The 16,575-nt window shown below is 37.6% G+C and overlaps 1 protein-coding gene across 3 annotated transcripts in view; it reads left to right on the plus strand.

Moving 5' to 3' along the window:
- Positions 1–16,575, plus strand: part of pcdh11 (protocadherin 11) — a 241,307-nt gene that overhangs the window by 81,001 nt on the left and 143,731 nt on the right. For 2 of the 3 annotated variants that reach the window (XM_067457780.1, XM_067457781.1), the window contains exons 4-5: positions 8,515–8,574; positions 14,744–14,854. In XM_067457780.1, the coding sequence (XP_067313881.1) occupies positions 8,515–8,574; positions 14,744–14,854 (171 nt within the window). The remainder of the gene's footprint in view (positions 1–8,514; positions 8,575–14,743; positions 14,855–16,575) is intronic. The other variant, XM_067457782.1, reaches the window with a different exon arrangement.

Below are 16,575 nucleotides of genomic sequence, written 5' to 3' on the forward strand. Positions count from 1 at the left end.
TGATTGGCTGATAGGGGAGGGGTCTCTGTCAGCGATTTAAATATAGAAATATTTTGTTTCATGTTCCAATATTCAAATAAAATGTTTCAAATAAGAATGTTACCATATTCAAATTTAAAATAAAATTCAATGATTTTAAAATAAAAATGTTGTCATATTCAATGTAATATTAAAAAAATTAGGCCATTTGTCACAAAATAAACTAGTATATGATCAGCTAATTGTCTCTAACATGTCTTCATCTCGTGAGTTTGCAGAATTCAAGCAGAAATGATGTTAAATTATAAACAAAGTTTGTGAGGAGCACGTTCAAATGGTCTATCTAATCAGCGCAAGAGGAGGTATAAACACAGCCGAGAGCCGACTCACCAAGTTACCTCGACAGTTTTCGGCATCGCTCCGCCACCCCGTTCCTCACTCACGGTCTCCAATGTGGGGCAGAATTGTAGGTTTGCGCAAAATTCAAAGCTCGGAGCCCTTGATCCCCTCGGACGATGCGCCTAATATGCTTATATTTTTTTACTCTATTCAACATTTTTTATGTGTTAACTCGTAAAAACAACTGCAACATGTAATCTGACATTATTATATTTATTTTTTATTAAAGATAAGTCTACATTTATTATCACTATTTCCTCAATTGTACTGTTTTCTTGGGGCGGATTGCGGTGACAGCCATTAGGATTGTTTGTGATTTGGTCGCAGTGATTTAGGAGTCCACTTGACTACTCTTAACATTTCATGGACTTAGGAGCTAGTTTTAGCGCTAAAATGCTTTGTGAAATACTCTTAGACCAAAAATGTAGGAGCCCTAAAATTAGGACTGACATGCCCATTATTTTTAAGAGTTTCTCCTAAATCAGCAAGTTAGGAGCTACTTTTAGCCTTAAGATGTTTTGTGAATATGGCCCTAGGTGTGTAAGGTTTAATACAGAACAGATAAATTGCCATATGCAGCTCTCCAACATTCATTGAGTTCATTGTAAAGCACTATCTATTGCGAATGGTCATTTTATTATGGTTGTTGTAACTGTATGACAATTTGTTTTCAAAGTGTCGTGTCTATTGATGGTTATAGCTATAGTAACATCTTCAGCTAGTCAACGTTTCCTAAACCAGTCATTATATATCTTAAGCCTAGTAGTGAATGTTTTATGATAGATAGGGTAACCATATTCATCCGCATATTCACTCAAAGATAAAGCACGACCAAAACAATGTTCTTCTGCAAAATGCATGCATTTACAAGTATACCTTGTAATGATATTTCATAATATTCAGTAATAATATTTCACAGTTTTACAGTTTTTATTATGTTTAGATTTTTAAAAAATGCAGCCTTCGTGTGCGTAAGAGACTTTTTACAACAACATTAAAAAATCGTATTTAATCCAAACATTTGACCGGTACTGTACATCTCTGTCATTTTTTTTAGGTTTCATAATAAATGCACGCATGAACGCGACCAGATTAGATTAGCTGTGATGAAATATTCATGCTTTGTATTTAAACCCCTGCAAAGCAGTAATAAATGAACATGTTTGCTATGAACTGCTTTGTTTTGCTCAGCTTGAGAATGAAATGTGATTTTTAATGCAGCTAATCCTTTTAAAACACATAGCAGGCTCATTATGGCCTAAGGATACAGTAGTGTCTGTGTGAGAGAGCGTTTGCGTGACTGTGTTTCTTTACCAAGCTATATGTGTATGTGACAAAGTTTGCTTTATCTTTGTTGGCAACCGTAAATAAAATAAAAAAAAAAATATATATATATAGATATTTATATAATATTCCAAATTAGATCTTGGCTATCATGTGGCCCACAGCACTTTTGAATGAAACCAGTTTTTGATTTATTATACAGATAAACACACTCATGCATACCTGGGTCATTGTATAAAACAGGTGCCTTTACCCTACCAGCTGAAAATGATTGTTGTTGTTTTTATTATAATAATAATAATAATAATAATAATAATAATAATAATAATAATAATAATAATAATAATAATAATAATAATAATAATAATTTGTTAGATTTATAGCACTTTTCTTGGTACTCAAAGTGCTTTACATTTAGAAGGGGGAATCTCCTCAACCTCCTAAAGTAATTGTTTTGTATGAGTTTTGCATAGCTGTAAAGTTATGGTTGACAGTTTATAGACAAATTTCAGAATTCAAGGTTGTGCAAAATTATTAAGTAATTAAATGCAGATTTTTTTAAAGAAATACCATGGTAACAAGGTTGACATTTTAAAACCATAAAAGAAAAGAGATATTTGTAATAGTTTATAATTTCCAAGGAGAGAAATAATGATGTTATCAGCTTATTTTAATTCATCATATAGCGACAATGTTGGCAGATAAGTATTATAGTTTATACAATTAATTAAGACCTAATACATTCATTTTTTTTGAATATTTAGTTGAAAACTTTGTCGTGTTGAAAATTTTAGTGTCCCCAACTGAGCAAGCCACACCAAAGGCGACAGTGGCAAGGAGCCAAAACTCCATCAGGGCATGATGGAGAAAAATAAACCTTGGGAGAAACCAGACTCAGTCGGGGTGCCAGTTCTCCTCTGATCTATTAACAAAGAGTGTATGATTATTATTCTGGCAACCTTGCAGGTCAGAAATCATATTATAGATTGGAATATTCAAAAATGTTTGGGTATCACACAAGAGATGGGTTTATTGAGGATGACGTGTTGATTACACAAAAATATGAATATTTGAAGGATCGGAGTCATCGCCCCGGAGATGGCTTTATTGAGGATGACGTGTCTGTGAGGCAAATTCAGAGGAGACACCAATTGACACGGTCTCAGCAGACACTCCAGGATGCACTGGTCATATCTGGGCGCAGGTCCACCATCTGATCCGGACATGGCCTGGGGCCTCGGGATAAACAGAGAGAGTAACATTATTGTAGATGCCACTCTTTTTATAATGTATTGAGTACATCAGGTGTAATGGGAAGGGTTCCCGGTTCCGGCTGACCTCAATTGATTTGAATAATGTAAGTTAAAAATGTTCTATGTGTTTGCCATAGTAAAGTGATGCGTTTTTAGTTTGTGACAGAGTGTGTGCTTCCAGAACAATGCTACGAAGACTGTTCCAGAGTTTAGGTGCTAATTAGGAAACAGATCGACCGCATGCAGTTGATTTTGATTTTCTAGGTATTATCAACTGATAATATGTACCACCTACCTAAGCATTATTGCAGACCATGTACACACTTTCATGAAAACGGTATTTCCTGGAGGTTGTGGCCTCTTTCAGCAGGATAATGCACCCTGCCACGAAGCCAAAATGGTTGAGGAATAGTTTGATGAGCACAACATCGAATTTGAGGTGTTGACTTGACCTCCAAATTCTCCATATCTCAATCCAACTGAGCATCTGTGGGATGTGCTGAACAAACAAGATCCATGGAGGCCCCACCTCCCAAACTTGCATGACTAAAATGATATCTGCTGCTAACAACTTGGTGCCAGCTACCACAGCACACCTTCAGGGGTCTGGTGGAGTCCATGCCTCAACGTGTCAGGGCTGTTTTGGCAGCAAAAGGGGACCAACACAATATTAGGAAGGATGTCATAATGTTATGCCTGATCTGTGTATATATTTTAAATATAAAAAAAAATGAATTGTAACTTAAATGTTACTGTCACTTTTGATCGTTTCAATGCGTCTTTGCTGAATAATAATAATAATAATAATAATAATAAATCAAATAAAAACTTTAAAAGAAAACATACTGACCCCAAACGTTTGAAAGGTAGTGTATTTTATTTCCATTTGCTGATACAGCAAGGCATATTAAGAGTTTAAATAGCAGTTGTTCATTGTTAAAACATTGTATAAATGGGACACAAGTGGAACCCAGTTTGGGGAATGGTTCTTGTGGTTGTCGTAGCATCCAGAGGACATTCTTCTTTTTTGTTTTCATCCACACGCAGACGATGCCGCTGTTGTGCTAAACTCAGGCTTATACCTGTGCCTTTAACTCATTACAAAGGTCTAATTGAGACTTCTTCCAGCTCTCAAGACCAGTCTAAATGTAAGGGCTTCACACTGCTTAGCAAATGAGCACACCAGGAGCAAGAAACCTTGGTGTCTTGATGTACTTGTGGGAGGCTGTCGTTTCAAAGAGCACTCCTTTATAGCGATGGCACATTGAACGTCAGTCAGCCTCAACATTGCTGGCAAGGAGATTACGGCTCTTTGCAGCCTACCGCTTGCTCTCTTTTCTCCTCCACTACCATTTGGAGAGGAAAACATTCAGCAGAGTGAAGTAAAGAAATCACTGCCATGGCTTGTTTTGGGGAGGAACAGCAGAGAGGTTTAATATTAGCAATTTGGCATCTCGATAAAAACTAATTTGTCTCTCTACTGTGAAGCAGAGATGTAACACGTAATGAGAAGAGATAATAAATTTGCCTTCTATCTGGCATTTTCCATCATGTTTATTTGACTGCACTTCACAACCTTGACAAAATCACATTTTGCTTTCACAAGTTTACTTGCGCTGCATGAATTATGGAGAGAGCTGAGAAGGAAGGAAGACACCAATAAAGATTTTCTTGTAAGAAAGCGACCATTTGAAAACCATTCCCTGCATCCGCACTTATTTTACAGAGTTATCCACACTCCAAAATAACAGCAGAGCACTGAAGTCATCAGCTTGTACCAGTGCAGTTATGTTGCATTTGCATAGCCTAGGCTTTCAGTGCAACATATAATTTTGCCGCACATTACATAAAGGCCATTCAATTGAACACACTGGGTCAACACTGCCTGATAATGGTGGCTGTGTACCTGCAAATGAATAAAGCCCCAGTGGTGTGTGTGTCTGTCGTCTATGTCAGATTTTAATGGGATCATATATTATTTAAACATGCAGGACAAGTTAATACACTCTGCTCCGCATACCTGTCATATTAAATAATTAACCGTGGCTGAGGAAAACATTAAACAGGAAATAAAGCATTAACACCAATGCAATTTTTACAAAGAGATTCTGTTTTTACTTCTCTTCAATATGTTTTTGTTTCATAACTGTTGCCCAGTTTATTTAAGCAACATTATACCAGCAAGAGGTTTTGTTCTGGATATCAGCACGACTGTGATCTGGCTGTCAGCACAAAGCCAGAGTGTAATTAATATGCAGTTTTACATCATGCTTGATATTACTTTTAATACAAAAGTTATATTAAACAATAAGTGACTTCCATTTCAGACACAATTGTCAATTGACACGTCATTTATTATATATGTATCTCCACCAATAAAAAATTATCCAGGCAATGTTCTGAACACATATTGCTGTATTTCTACTGTTACCATAATACAATGAGCGAGTCTGCAGCAAAACAGATGCTCTGATTTTAAATACTAATCTTGATGCAGATTTCAAACTGTTAGTATGTGTATTAGTGTTGACATTTTTGTGAATCGTTCTGCTGTTTACACCATTACGGCAAGTAGCTGGCAACATGTTACTTTTTTGTGACTCATTGAATCATTCATTAAACGGATTTGTTCAATGCCACAACTGGCAGTTTTTACAACCTAGATCACCAAACCATTCTCTCAACCTATTTATTCAGCTACACTGATTCATTCATGATTGAATCACTCAACCAAGTCGGTCAGCTGTTCTGATGGACTGGGTTAGGCGCTGGTTAGACTCCAGCATCCCAGCGGCAAGCTGTTTTGGAACTTCATAGAAAATGTTTTATTTATTTTTTCAAATGTACTGATTTATTCAGGAGTGAGACATTGAATCATTTACTCAACCAATGTTTCAACTGTTCTGATGAACTTGGTTAGGCTCCAGCTTCCCAGTGACAAGTGGTTTAGAAATTGCTTGAAAGATTTGTTAAAATTCACTGATTCATCCAGGAGTGAGTCATTGAATCATTAACTCAACCAATGTATTCAACTGTTCTGATGACTTTTGGTTAGGCACTAGTCAGGCTCCAGCATCCCAGTGACAAGCACTTTGGAAATGTATAGAACATTTTATTTATTTATTTATTTATTTATTTATTTATTTATTTATTTATTTATTTATTTATTTATTTATTCATTCATTCATTCATTCATTCATTCATTCATTCATTCATTCATTCTTTCATTCATTCATTCTTTCATTCATTCTTTCATTCATTTTAAATGAACTGATTTATTCAGGAGGGAGACATTGAATAATTCACTCAACTAATTTATTCAACTGTTCTGATGAACTTGGTTAGGCGCTGATTAGGCTCCAGTATCTAAGTGACAACTGGTTTGGAAACTGCTAGAAAGATTTGTTAAAATACACTGATTCATCCAGGAGTGAGTCATTGAATAATTCACTCAACCAATGTATTCAACTATTCTGATGACTTTTGGTTAGGTACTGGTCCTGCTCATGTAAAAAAGTATCCAAAAACCACTAGGCTAGTATTACATATTTTGTATATTGTGAATACTTACAATATCACAAATGTTTTCCCCAAATGTGAGAAAATGGCTTTTAAACCGACAAACTGGGACGTGTGAGCGAATTGCCTGTCAATTGTGTCATATCTGCGTTACCCTTAGTTTCTGGCTTTATTTTTCAGAAAAGCTGTACACTTACTGCAGTGTGCAAAGTGTTTTATAGATGTCGCCGAGAGAACGCACATCGTAGTAACATCGTAATTTTCAACATACTCAAATATATCCAATATGATAAACAGAGCTGTGTTACCTCATACTCATGACCGGAAACATGGAAATGGCGCCAGTGACTATGGGATAATAAAAGTCCTGCTGCTCGCAAGCCCTGTCACGCTTGTCTCTCATTTGCAGTCGCTTCAGCAACTTGTTTAGCTCCACAGCACTTACCCCTGCTCTGCTTCATACTACAGTAACGTTAATAATCACATCCATGAACATCATTTTTGCCCGAGTCCTATCCCGATTCTTTTCCACTGGCTGTGAGGTGAAGAACACATGTACCAAGATTCATCAAACTATGCCTTTGTTTTGAATAGGCGCCCTCTAGTGGACAGAAAAGTTACATAGTGCACCTTTAAACAACACTGCTGGTTCTGCTTTGCATGGTTTTGAACTATTCACTGGTGACCAAAGGAGTAACCAACAATGTGCCTAAAATTACTAAAGTGTATAATTGTGTCTATTAACTTATTGTTTGCTTTATTTATTGTAAGATTTGTATAAAATATCAGACTCAAAATCAGAATAGCGCCTTTTTTAGTGTACCAAATGTTGCAAATTGTACTGCTTTTAACAGTGCTTATTAGATGTTTTGACTGACAAAAGTAGAGCAGACACAGGTCAATGCGAGTGATGCTGACAGCAACTTTCCTGAATAAACACGTTGTGTCCTCTGAGCTGCCCTTGCAACCAGGAGAATGTGTACTTTATTAGTCTCCCCCTATTTGAGTTCCCGTGCCAGCTCCTCTCAGGTTACAATATCATGTATAGTTTAAAACTAGCTCATTAAATGAAAAACTGTCTCTAGGAGAGTATGAGCCAAGTTGAAGTGGAGAAGAATGATTCTTTAATTGGTCAATTGCACACAAAAAAGGTAAATTGTGTAACCCATGTCTCTGTAGAAATTCCTCTTTGCAAGAGTGGCACAAAAATCCTTTCTATTATCTCAGATGCCTAGGGCTGACCATGCAGTGTTTGTCTTTTACCCGACAGTGGGTGTGAAGTGAGGTTACCACACAGCCGATGCTGACTTCTCTAAGTGCTGATGAAATATAGATGTTGAAGTCTGGACCGCTCAATGTTTCATCTCTCTTGGTGATACCATAAGGAAGCCATTAATAGTGTCAGAGAGCATTAGTTCTACAAAAAGAAGATAACTGGATGTAAGAGAATGACTGGCAGCACCTGCTTTGAATCAACTAGGCGTCCCTCAAGTATAAGGCAGAGAAGTTTGTCCCCCGCTGTGCGGGCTCGACTGCTTATTGTTCCTCATATGTATGCGAGGTCACTTCAAGATGGTCATTTCCCCCTGCGCTGCCTTTGTCAGTGTGCAGAGGCCCTGCATCATGCATAATCGCAAACAGCAGGACCATCTGTTGTTGCCTTGTTGACTTACCTACGTGCAACCTTTTTAGTGTTGGTTTTCATGTATCAGTCTGATGTAGCACCATATTTACAATATGCTAATTGGTTAATGAAATCCTGTTTGAGAACCTTTGCATATGTTATGAAGCCTGTGCTATGTGCTACGCTCGTGTTTTCAGCATTAGGGGCGCAGGAATAGTCTTGCATTGAGAAGTTTTGCTGTAGCCATCTGTTTGCGGTATATTCCACCACCGCAGATTGATGACCTTAACCTTTATTCACTCAATTGGCTTATCCATTTCTTCGGAATAAGTGTACGTAATAGGTCACTTTGTTCTGCCTTATTACGAAACATGCAATTTATAGGAACTGTGCTTGAATGCAACAGTTTCATTCTAACTAAAATAACTAAAACAGAATGATTTGTTTCTCTTTTAGAACCAGAGCCAGACCCCAGACAAAACATTCCCTCTTGTCCCAGCCACGTGCCCTCACAAGGTAAGTCACTGTCTTGCTAATGGTTCTGCTTATTAGAGGCGTTGCATTTTCACTGTGTGATAAAGCTGTGGTGTATACTGCATCTCTGTAAAGCATTGGTTTTTAACTGTTCTACTACACAGAGAAGGGGAAAACAATGTGAAAATGTGTATTTTGTTTGACATCAAAGGCTTTGTTGTCTTAATCCAATTTCAATTGAGAATTCATCTAGTTTAAACAGTTGAGCAAGGTGCCAAGGCCATGAGTTTACGAAAAAAACTACTACTTTGTATAAATGAATTACAAGTATGTGATGCATAAATTCACTTGTAGCTTTTAAAATGATAAATTTAATTAGATTTAGATATTTATTTTGATATATGAATTCTTATGATTTGCTTTAACAGTGTTAATTAATAACCAGTGCCTTGGTTAACATTAACTAAGATGATGGCAAAGTAAATAAATATCCACTAAATATCCAGTATTGATGTATATCAAATATTCACGGACAAAGATCAGATATGAGATTAACGTATTGTGCATCCCTATAGAATATTAAATGCAGCTTCTCAATTCCTGGCAATATTAACAAATATTTCAGTCAAAATTCCATTTTACTTTACTTTTATATGATTTTGCTACTGAGTCGGGTCCCCATTTGGTTTGTGTCATAAAGCAAAACCATTGAGAACAACTGCTGTAAATAATATATAATGTGCTTTTTTTTTTTTATTCTCACTATTGACTAGCTATTAACTATGACGATTGCTTCAATAAACTCCTAATTGGTGCTTATTAATAGTTCAAAAGTTGTTGTTAAAGGGTTAGTTCACCTAAAAATGAAATTTATGTCATTAATGACTCACCCTAATGTTGTTCCACACCAGTAAGACCTCCGTTCATCTTCAGAACACAGTTTAAGATATTTTATATTAGTCCGAGAGCGTATCCAAGTGTACACTAAAGTATGCACACTTTACTATCCATGTCCAGAAAGGGAATAACAACATCACCAAAGTAGTCCATATGTGACATCAGTTCATTAGAATCTGTTGAAGCGTCAAAAATACATTTTGGTCAAAAAATAACAAAAACTATGACTTTATTAAGCATTGTCTTCTCTTTCTTGTTTGTGTTCAAACCTCAAATAAAGATTCAAACGCTTGTGAATCAGTGAATCAATAAATGATTCAGATCGCATGCCAAACTGCCAAACTGCTGAAATCACGTGACACTGGCAATCCGAATGATTGATCGATTTTCTGGACATGGACAGTATAGTGTGCATACATTTGGATACACTCTTGGACTAAATATAAAATATCTTAAACTTTGTTCCGAAGATGAACGGAGGTCTTATGGGTGTGGAATGATATTAGGGTAGAGTTATTAATGACATCAATTTCATTTTTGGGTGAACTAACACTTAAAGCTGAGGAAAGGGATGTGGAATATGCAGAATAAGGCATTAATATGTTCTTAATAATTATTAATAAACAGCCAATATCCTAGTAATATGCATGCTAAAAAGCAACTAAACTAAAATGTTACCCTTATTTTTTATTATATATTTTTTTCTTTCAAAACACATTTATTTATTTATTTAGTTTGAATACGTTGAAATAGAACAACACTTCTTTTTCTCCACACCGCCATGTACCAGAGCAAGGAGGCATGACAGCAGATATTTCCTTTTTATTGTGTCTTATCTCTGGTTGGAAACAAGGCCCTGAATTAAACCGTAATATTGCTACAAGATGTTGAATTATCTGTGATTTCATGCTTTTTGGGTGTAGGATTTACCAAAACAGTGACAAGAATCAGTCGTGTTCTTTGTGTAGATGAACACAAAGAAAGTATATTTTCCTGTTTGAAAGCTGGCTTCCTCGGCTTTTGAGCCTGTTTTTCACACAGCCTATGTGAGAAACGCAATAATGTGTTATATTGCCAAACCTCGCACTATTGTCAGTCCACTAACCCCAAATGTGCCAAAGTGCGCATTTCCTCTTCTGGTTGACTGGGCAGGTCAAGATTAAAGCAAAAACTTTGCTAAAAAAGTCAGTCAAAGGCACATCTGACAGCCTGTCAGCAAGCGGTCCAAAATCGGCAAACCTTAATATGCCAACTGCCATCAAAAGTGACTTGAAACTGCGAGAGAAAGCTGCACAATATTTATAAAAATCACCTCAGGGCTCATTGTGAGATGTATGAAAAGGCAATCAGCTTTGTACTGAACCTTTCGGCACACAACAGGGCTCTAATTGCTGACCCGTCCTTCACACGAGCCTGCGTGCTTCACCCCTGTCGAGATCACCTCTAATAACACGTTCTATACAGTGCTGATGCGCTCGAACTCACCTGCTCGACACCCAGGCTGTGGCGTTTTGTCCTTGAAATATGGAGAGCGCTGCAATTCCCATGTTCCTGTCAGCTCTCCTTGAAACAGCTGATCTGGATGGAGGTAATGAAGGGATGCCACAGATTTGTGATGGCGTTAACGTTTCCCTGCGACCAGCAGAACATAATCTCTGTCTCGTCGCTTCCCATTAGCGCCTGTGATCTGCACAAACCAATATGCAAAGAAAGCAATGGAGCAGTGGAGTAATTTGGCGTGTCACTCAGCTCCGAATGAAAGTATAATGGCTAAACGGTTAGATATGATTTCTATAATAGGAACGTCGTACTGTGTGGCACTAAGACCGTTCCTATTTTCTTTGCTGGTATTGTATGCATTTACAATGAAAGGGAGCTAATGAACAGAGAGCTTTTAAAAGCGCCGTGATTAAATGGAAAGGAGAGGGGAAGAGAAGGATGACGGGAGAACGAGAGCGAAGCTGAGGGGGGTGGAGAGAACACTAAGTATACATAATTGCTGCTTGACACATTGGCCAAATTCTGCTGTGCCAGAATTGGAGTGAAGATGATTAACGGCTGTCCGTGTGGGTGGGCAACTTGGTCACCCAGGGCTTCTAGTTTCCATAGCAATTGTACTCCAAAGGCCATACATTACATTGTGAGAGTCCCTGAGGCCTGAGCATTGTTAAATTCCCCAATAATATCTTACATTATGCGTTTGTCCTCTCAGCAGTAATTCATTCCAGCCACTGCGATTCACAATAGGTCAGTAGTGAGAGTGGAGAGAGTCCCAATTTCAGGCCTCCTACCAGATCGTGAAGGAAGGCACACCTCAACGCTTAACGTTGATGAAGTGGCCCCGGCTTGAGGAAAGTGATCATTTGTCTGACATTACAGCAGGCACGTCTGCTCTGCCGATCCAACGGACGACCCGGCTGATATTCTGCAGGTATTTAAACGCCATTCATCAAGGCTTCGGGTTAACCCTAGCGGGCGCCGTATTCCAGAGCCGCCCCGTCGAGCCGCCAAAGCAGATGGCAGATGGAGTGCAGAATTTGACCCTTCCCTCCCTGCGCGCAATGCATGCGGAACCCTGGCACGAGCCGCCTGATCTGGGCATGGTGCGACCAATGTACCCCTCCGTGCAAACACAGACACGCATTCCATCTGCGGGAGGGAGGGGTGTCGTTCCTCTCTCCCTTTCCTCCGCGCTCTTCCACGTCCTACTCAAAATGGTGTTTTGAACTTGGGGAAACCGGTGGTGAATAAGCACATCTTAAAAATGATTCATACTAGATAATAAATGGAAATCCCTCCAGCCATGCAACAACAGGCTAGTCATGCAGCAATTAAGCTTCGTAGCATGCAAAACTCAAGGCAGTGTGCTCTGCATTCATATGCTATTCAGGAGGGAGTAGGCGTGATGCTGGAAGACAAGCAACAAAATGCCCGAACCCATACCGCCGTCTCAGCGTGGTGCCCGGAGATGCTTTGGCGGACATCTTCAGACAAACATGTAGTAGAGCTGGAAAAACTCACAATCGGAAAGGTCAGTTGTGACCTCTGGGTGTAGGGCTACGCTGAGCCTGTCACTAGCAAGCACAGCATGTTCATGTCAAAAAGAGAAAAGGTACACCAGCCGCCCAACTCTCCGAGCATGCCATGCAGCAGGTTGTGTGTGCACGCATCTGTGTTAAGGATATTTATAGCTGTTTTGATTCAGGTTCTTATTTAGACATTTCCCCCTGGTTTATAAAATACAAAAGACAAAATGATGTTCGGTTCTTTTAAGTTTTCATGCATTCATTTAATATTTTTTTTTTTTGTTTATTTTGTCAGAAGTATGTTTTAAAGCGAATGAAGTAGACTACCCTAAAAAAGTTTTGGGTCAGTATTTTTTTTTTATTCACCAAAGGTACATTGCTGGAAATTCAGCTTTACCATCACTAGAAAATATATTATTGTAATATTGCACAGTATATTTTTTTATTTTACTGTATTTCTGACCAATTAAATGCAGCCTTACAAACATACAAACAGTAAACGGTAACACTTTACAATAAGGTTTCATTAGTAACATTAGTTAACAAATAATGAACTGCACTTCTACAGCATTTACTAATCTTTGTCAATATTAATTTACATTTTTTAATACATTTTTAAAATCAAAAGTTGTATTTGTTACCATTAGTTAATGCACTAAAATGAACAATCAATGAACATCTCTTTTTTCATTAACTAACATTAACAAAGATAAGCAAATACATTAACAAATGTATTGCATATGGTTAAGTCATGTTAGTTAATATGTAAACTAATGTTAACAAATCAAAACCTTATGGTAAAGTGTTACCTAGTAAACTGTAGTGTTTATTGACACATTTTTTTTTTTTTTTTTAATTAGAGTCGTCCCAAAAAAGGCTTAAATTCACCTGTAAACCCACTTTTTGCTATTATTGTTTTAAATAATATTTATTATTGAAATTATCGTATTGTTTTTGCAATTAAATCACACTTTTTTTTTTTCCTAGTAGAAAAAGATTTATTAAATGGGTCATGAACTGAGAAATCAACTTTCCCTTGAGCATTTGAAATATAAAAGGTCATGATAATATAAGAATATCCTTTACGTTTCAAAGCTTTACAAACTTCGTTGTTAGTCAAAGAAAAGCTTAATTTGTATACATGTGTATATAGTTTAATTGACAGCTGGCTCATTAAACTAGAGATCTGCAAATTTGCCTCCCTGTGATGTCAGAGAGCAGCAAAACACTGCCTCAACAGAAAAAGACCAATACCAATGCATTTAATTATGTAGCCCCGCCCACCGATTATTGCATGACATGTAATAGGTAAATAACACAGGCCTACCGGATCCTGGCTCTAAGCCGATGTTACGAACCCAATAGGTCTAGGGGCGGATCGCAACAGATATGGTTGGTGGTAAATTAAGGTGCAACAGCAGAGTAAACCCCATCTACAGGCGCAAAATGACTACAAGAAGCCCAACAACCAGTGAGATGAAACATAAGATAAGTTTATTTACATAATTCAACAATAAAAAAAATAATAATGAAAAGGGCATCAGCTTCAGAAGGGGGCAGGGCCAAAACAACAAACAAAAAGCTAACTCCTACCTAAAATTAAAAAAAAAAATCTACTGTTACAAAACAAAGAAAACAAAATACAGTAGCCTAAACTAACTCTAACATAACCAGGAGAAAATAGGTAACACAAAACTAAATGGCACCCGCCTTCCTACTAACCCCAACAAAGGAAAAGAAAATAGAGACATCATATAATAAGGCCAGATCAGTATTTACCTTAGACAACTCAAATTAAGGGACACTTCTCTCTTTGAAATCTCAATCATAGATGTAAGCAATAAGACAACGGACAGAGGTTCTACTTAGGCCCAACACAATGGAGACATATACACCAAATCAAACTAAAAGCTTGATCACAGCCAGAGTCAGTCTGGAGATGAAGCCACCACCAACACTGCTCTATAGGTAGCTGCAGTTTAAATATGCTCTCCTCTCTTCCATCATCCCATCCAAAGAGACAGGAAGAAAAACAACAAGATTAGAGTTTGGCCCAACAAAAGAACCTTGCGGCTCTGGATGTAACAACCATTTTGAGCTGCCAAGCAATAAACATGCAGTTAAAGATTACAAAACAGTGTGCTGTGTCTGGTTGTGCAAGAAACACAATCACTGCATAAGCTTCCATCGGATCCGAATATTAGGAATGATGTTGAACTTTATTTGTAATGAAGTTCCAGCTCACATGGGTAAGACATTGCGCGTTTGTTTGCTTCATTTCACCGCAGATTCTTTTGAAAACAAGACAGGTCGAGACTGGATTTGCAGACAGAATGACATTTAAAAAAGATGGTGTGCCTTCTATTTTGGATCTGGAAGGAATGGTGCAACACACTTATGTGAGTAAAACATATTTTTCATGTGATAGTAAATGCATTGTTACAGGTCGTTTGATATCTACTGAATATGTGTATATGTCTAACTAAACGTAATTAACAATACCTTACCATGCTGTCACAGGCTGGAGAATCCTTTGTATTTGAGGTGTCGTTGGTTCATTGTCCTGCGATTCGGGATCAGACGAACATGTCTGGAATTATTCCGGTTTCCACATTGGACATTTTTAAAAGAATTCCCCTTGTTTACTGACGGGGGAGTCGGAACTCATTATAATATGCAAAACTGTTATCCAATCATAGCAGTGGGCGTTTAATTCCATGTCTTTAATGCGGCACGCCCATTAAAAAATGAGCTTTTCAAAAAAGCTACGCTCAAAACAGTGTAGGAACTGCCTATTACGTTTTCATTATGAGGTTTTTTTTAATGTAAAAACCATAAGAACGTCATATGTTGAAGAAAACTAAAAAGTCAGTTCATGACCCCTTTAATGGAACCGTTATGGAATCAGAACCGGGATTGTTAAATTCTTTACGATTTCCATCGCTAATCATCAGATGATCTGTCTGTCTTCCAAAGAGTAGCTCGGGTAACAAAATTTGGTAACACTTTAGTATGGGGAACACATTCACTATTAACTATGTCTTTTTCCTTAATAAACTCCTAATTTACTGTTTATTAGTAAGGTATTTTTTGTAGCATTTAAGTTTAGGTATTAGGTAGGATTAAAGGATGTAGAATAAAGTGATGCAGAATAAGGCACTAATATGTGCTTTATAAGTATTAATAAAAAGCCAATATTCTAGTAATTTGCATGCTAATAAACTAATAAACTAGTTAATAGTTAATAACTGAACCTTAAAATAAAGTGTTACCCACATTTTTTGTTCCAGAGAAGTGTTTGCGGCCCTCCATTTGCTTTATTTCGGTCCTGCTCTTGTCTGTAATTACAGAAGCAGTGTTAATGTGGTGTCTCTTTAATTGGCAGACATGTTGGTTTTTTACAGCCGTATTAAACCTAGGTCTGTGCACAGGGTCCCGCATTTATAGACTTGCCCCTCACAAGGTCCTCTGGCTGTGGTTGACCCCGCTAATGAAGAGATGAAAGAAATTCTAACCTCTAGAATTACAGCTGTAAACCCACTCGGATTAGATGATTTATGGCATTAGAACAAGATTAATTTGTCTCATTTTTCATACACATTTCAATATTAATCAGTCATACTTAAAAGAAGGCAGGAACTCATTTTTCCCCCACTTGTCACCACAAAGTGCGTGGCTTTTTATAAAACTATGGCACGTTTCCTGCTCTTTTAGTTAAACCAATCAGGGATTTCGCCACATGCTGTCTAATCAATTAAGTCAAATGTGTGTGCAGCCCTTTGATATAGAATCATTTGTCAAATCAGTGGAGGTGTCAGAGTGCAGTTACCCACGAGTCTGAGGCGCTTGACTCTCGTCCACCTGGAAATCTGCTCAGCGTTCAGATTCAGGCATTCCTGGTGTCCTCCATCCTGTTAATGGGGTGTCATTGTGCGTGCTGGATTTAGTTCAGCTAGGGTCCAAAGGCTTTTTCCATGCATTAGCCTCTTGGCTACATAGCTTAACCTCTTAATTTTTTGAAAGCTCTGCCCAGAGAAAGCTCGATATTATATAACAGAATGGCAGCCATTAGGATTCAAATGATTTGCTTTTTGCTGTTGCTTGGTTATTGCATTTAACG

The sequence above is a fragment of the Pseudorasbora parva genome, chromosome 11 (assembly GCF_024679245.1).
Source record: "Pseudorasbora parva isolate DD20220531a chromosome 11, ASM2467924v1, whole genome shotgun sequence".
NCBI lineage: Eukaryota > Metazoa > Chordata > Actinopteri > Cypriniformes > Gobionidae > Pseudorasbora > Pseudorasbora parva.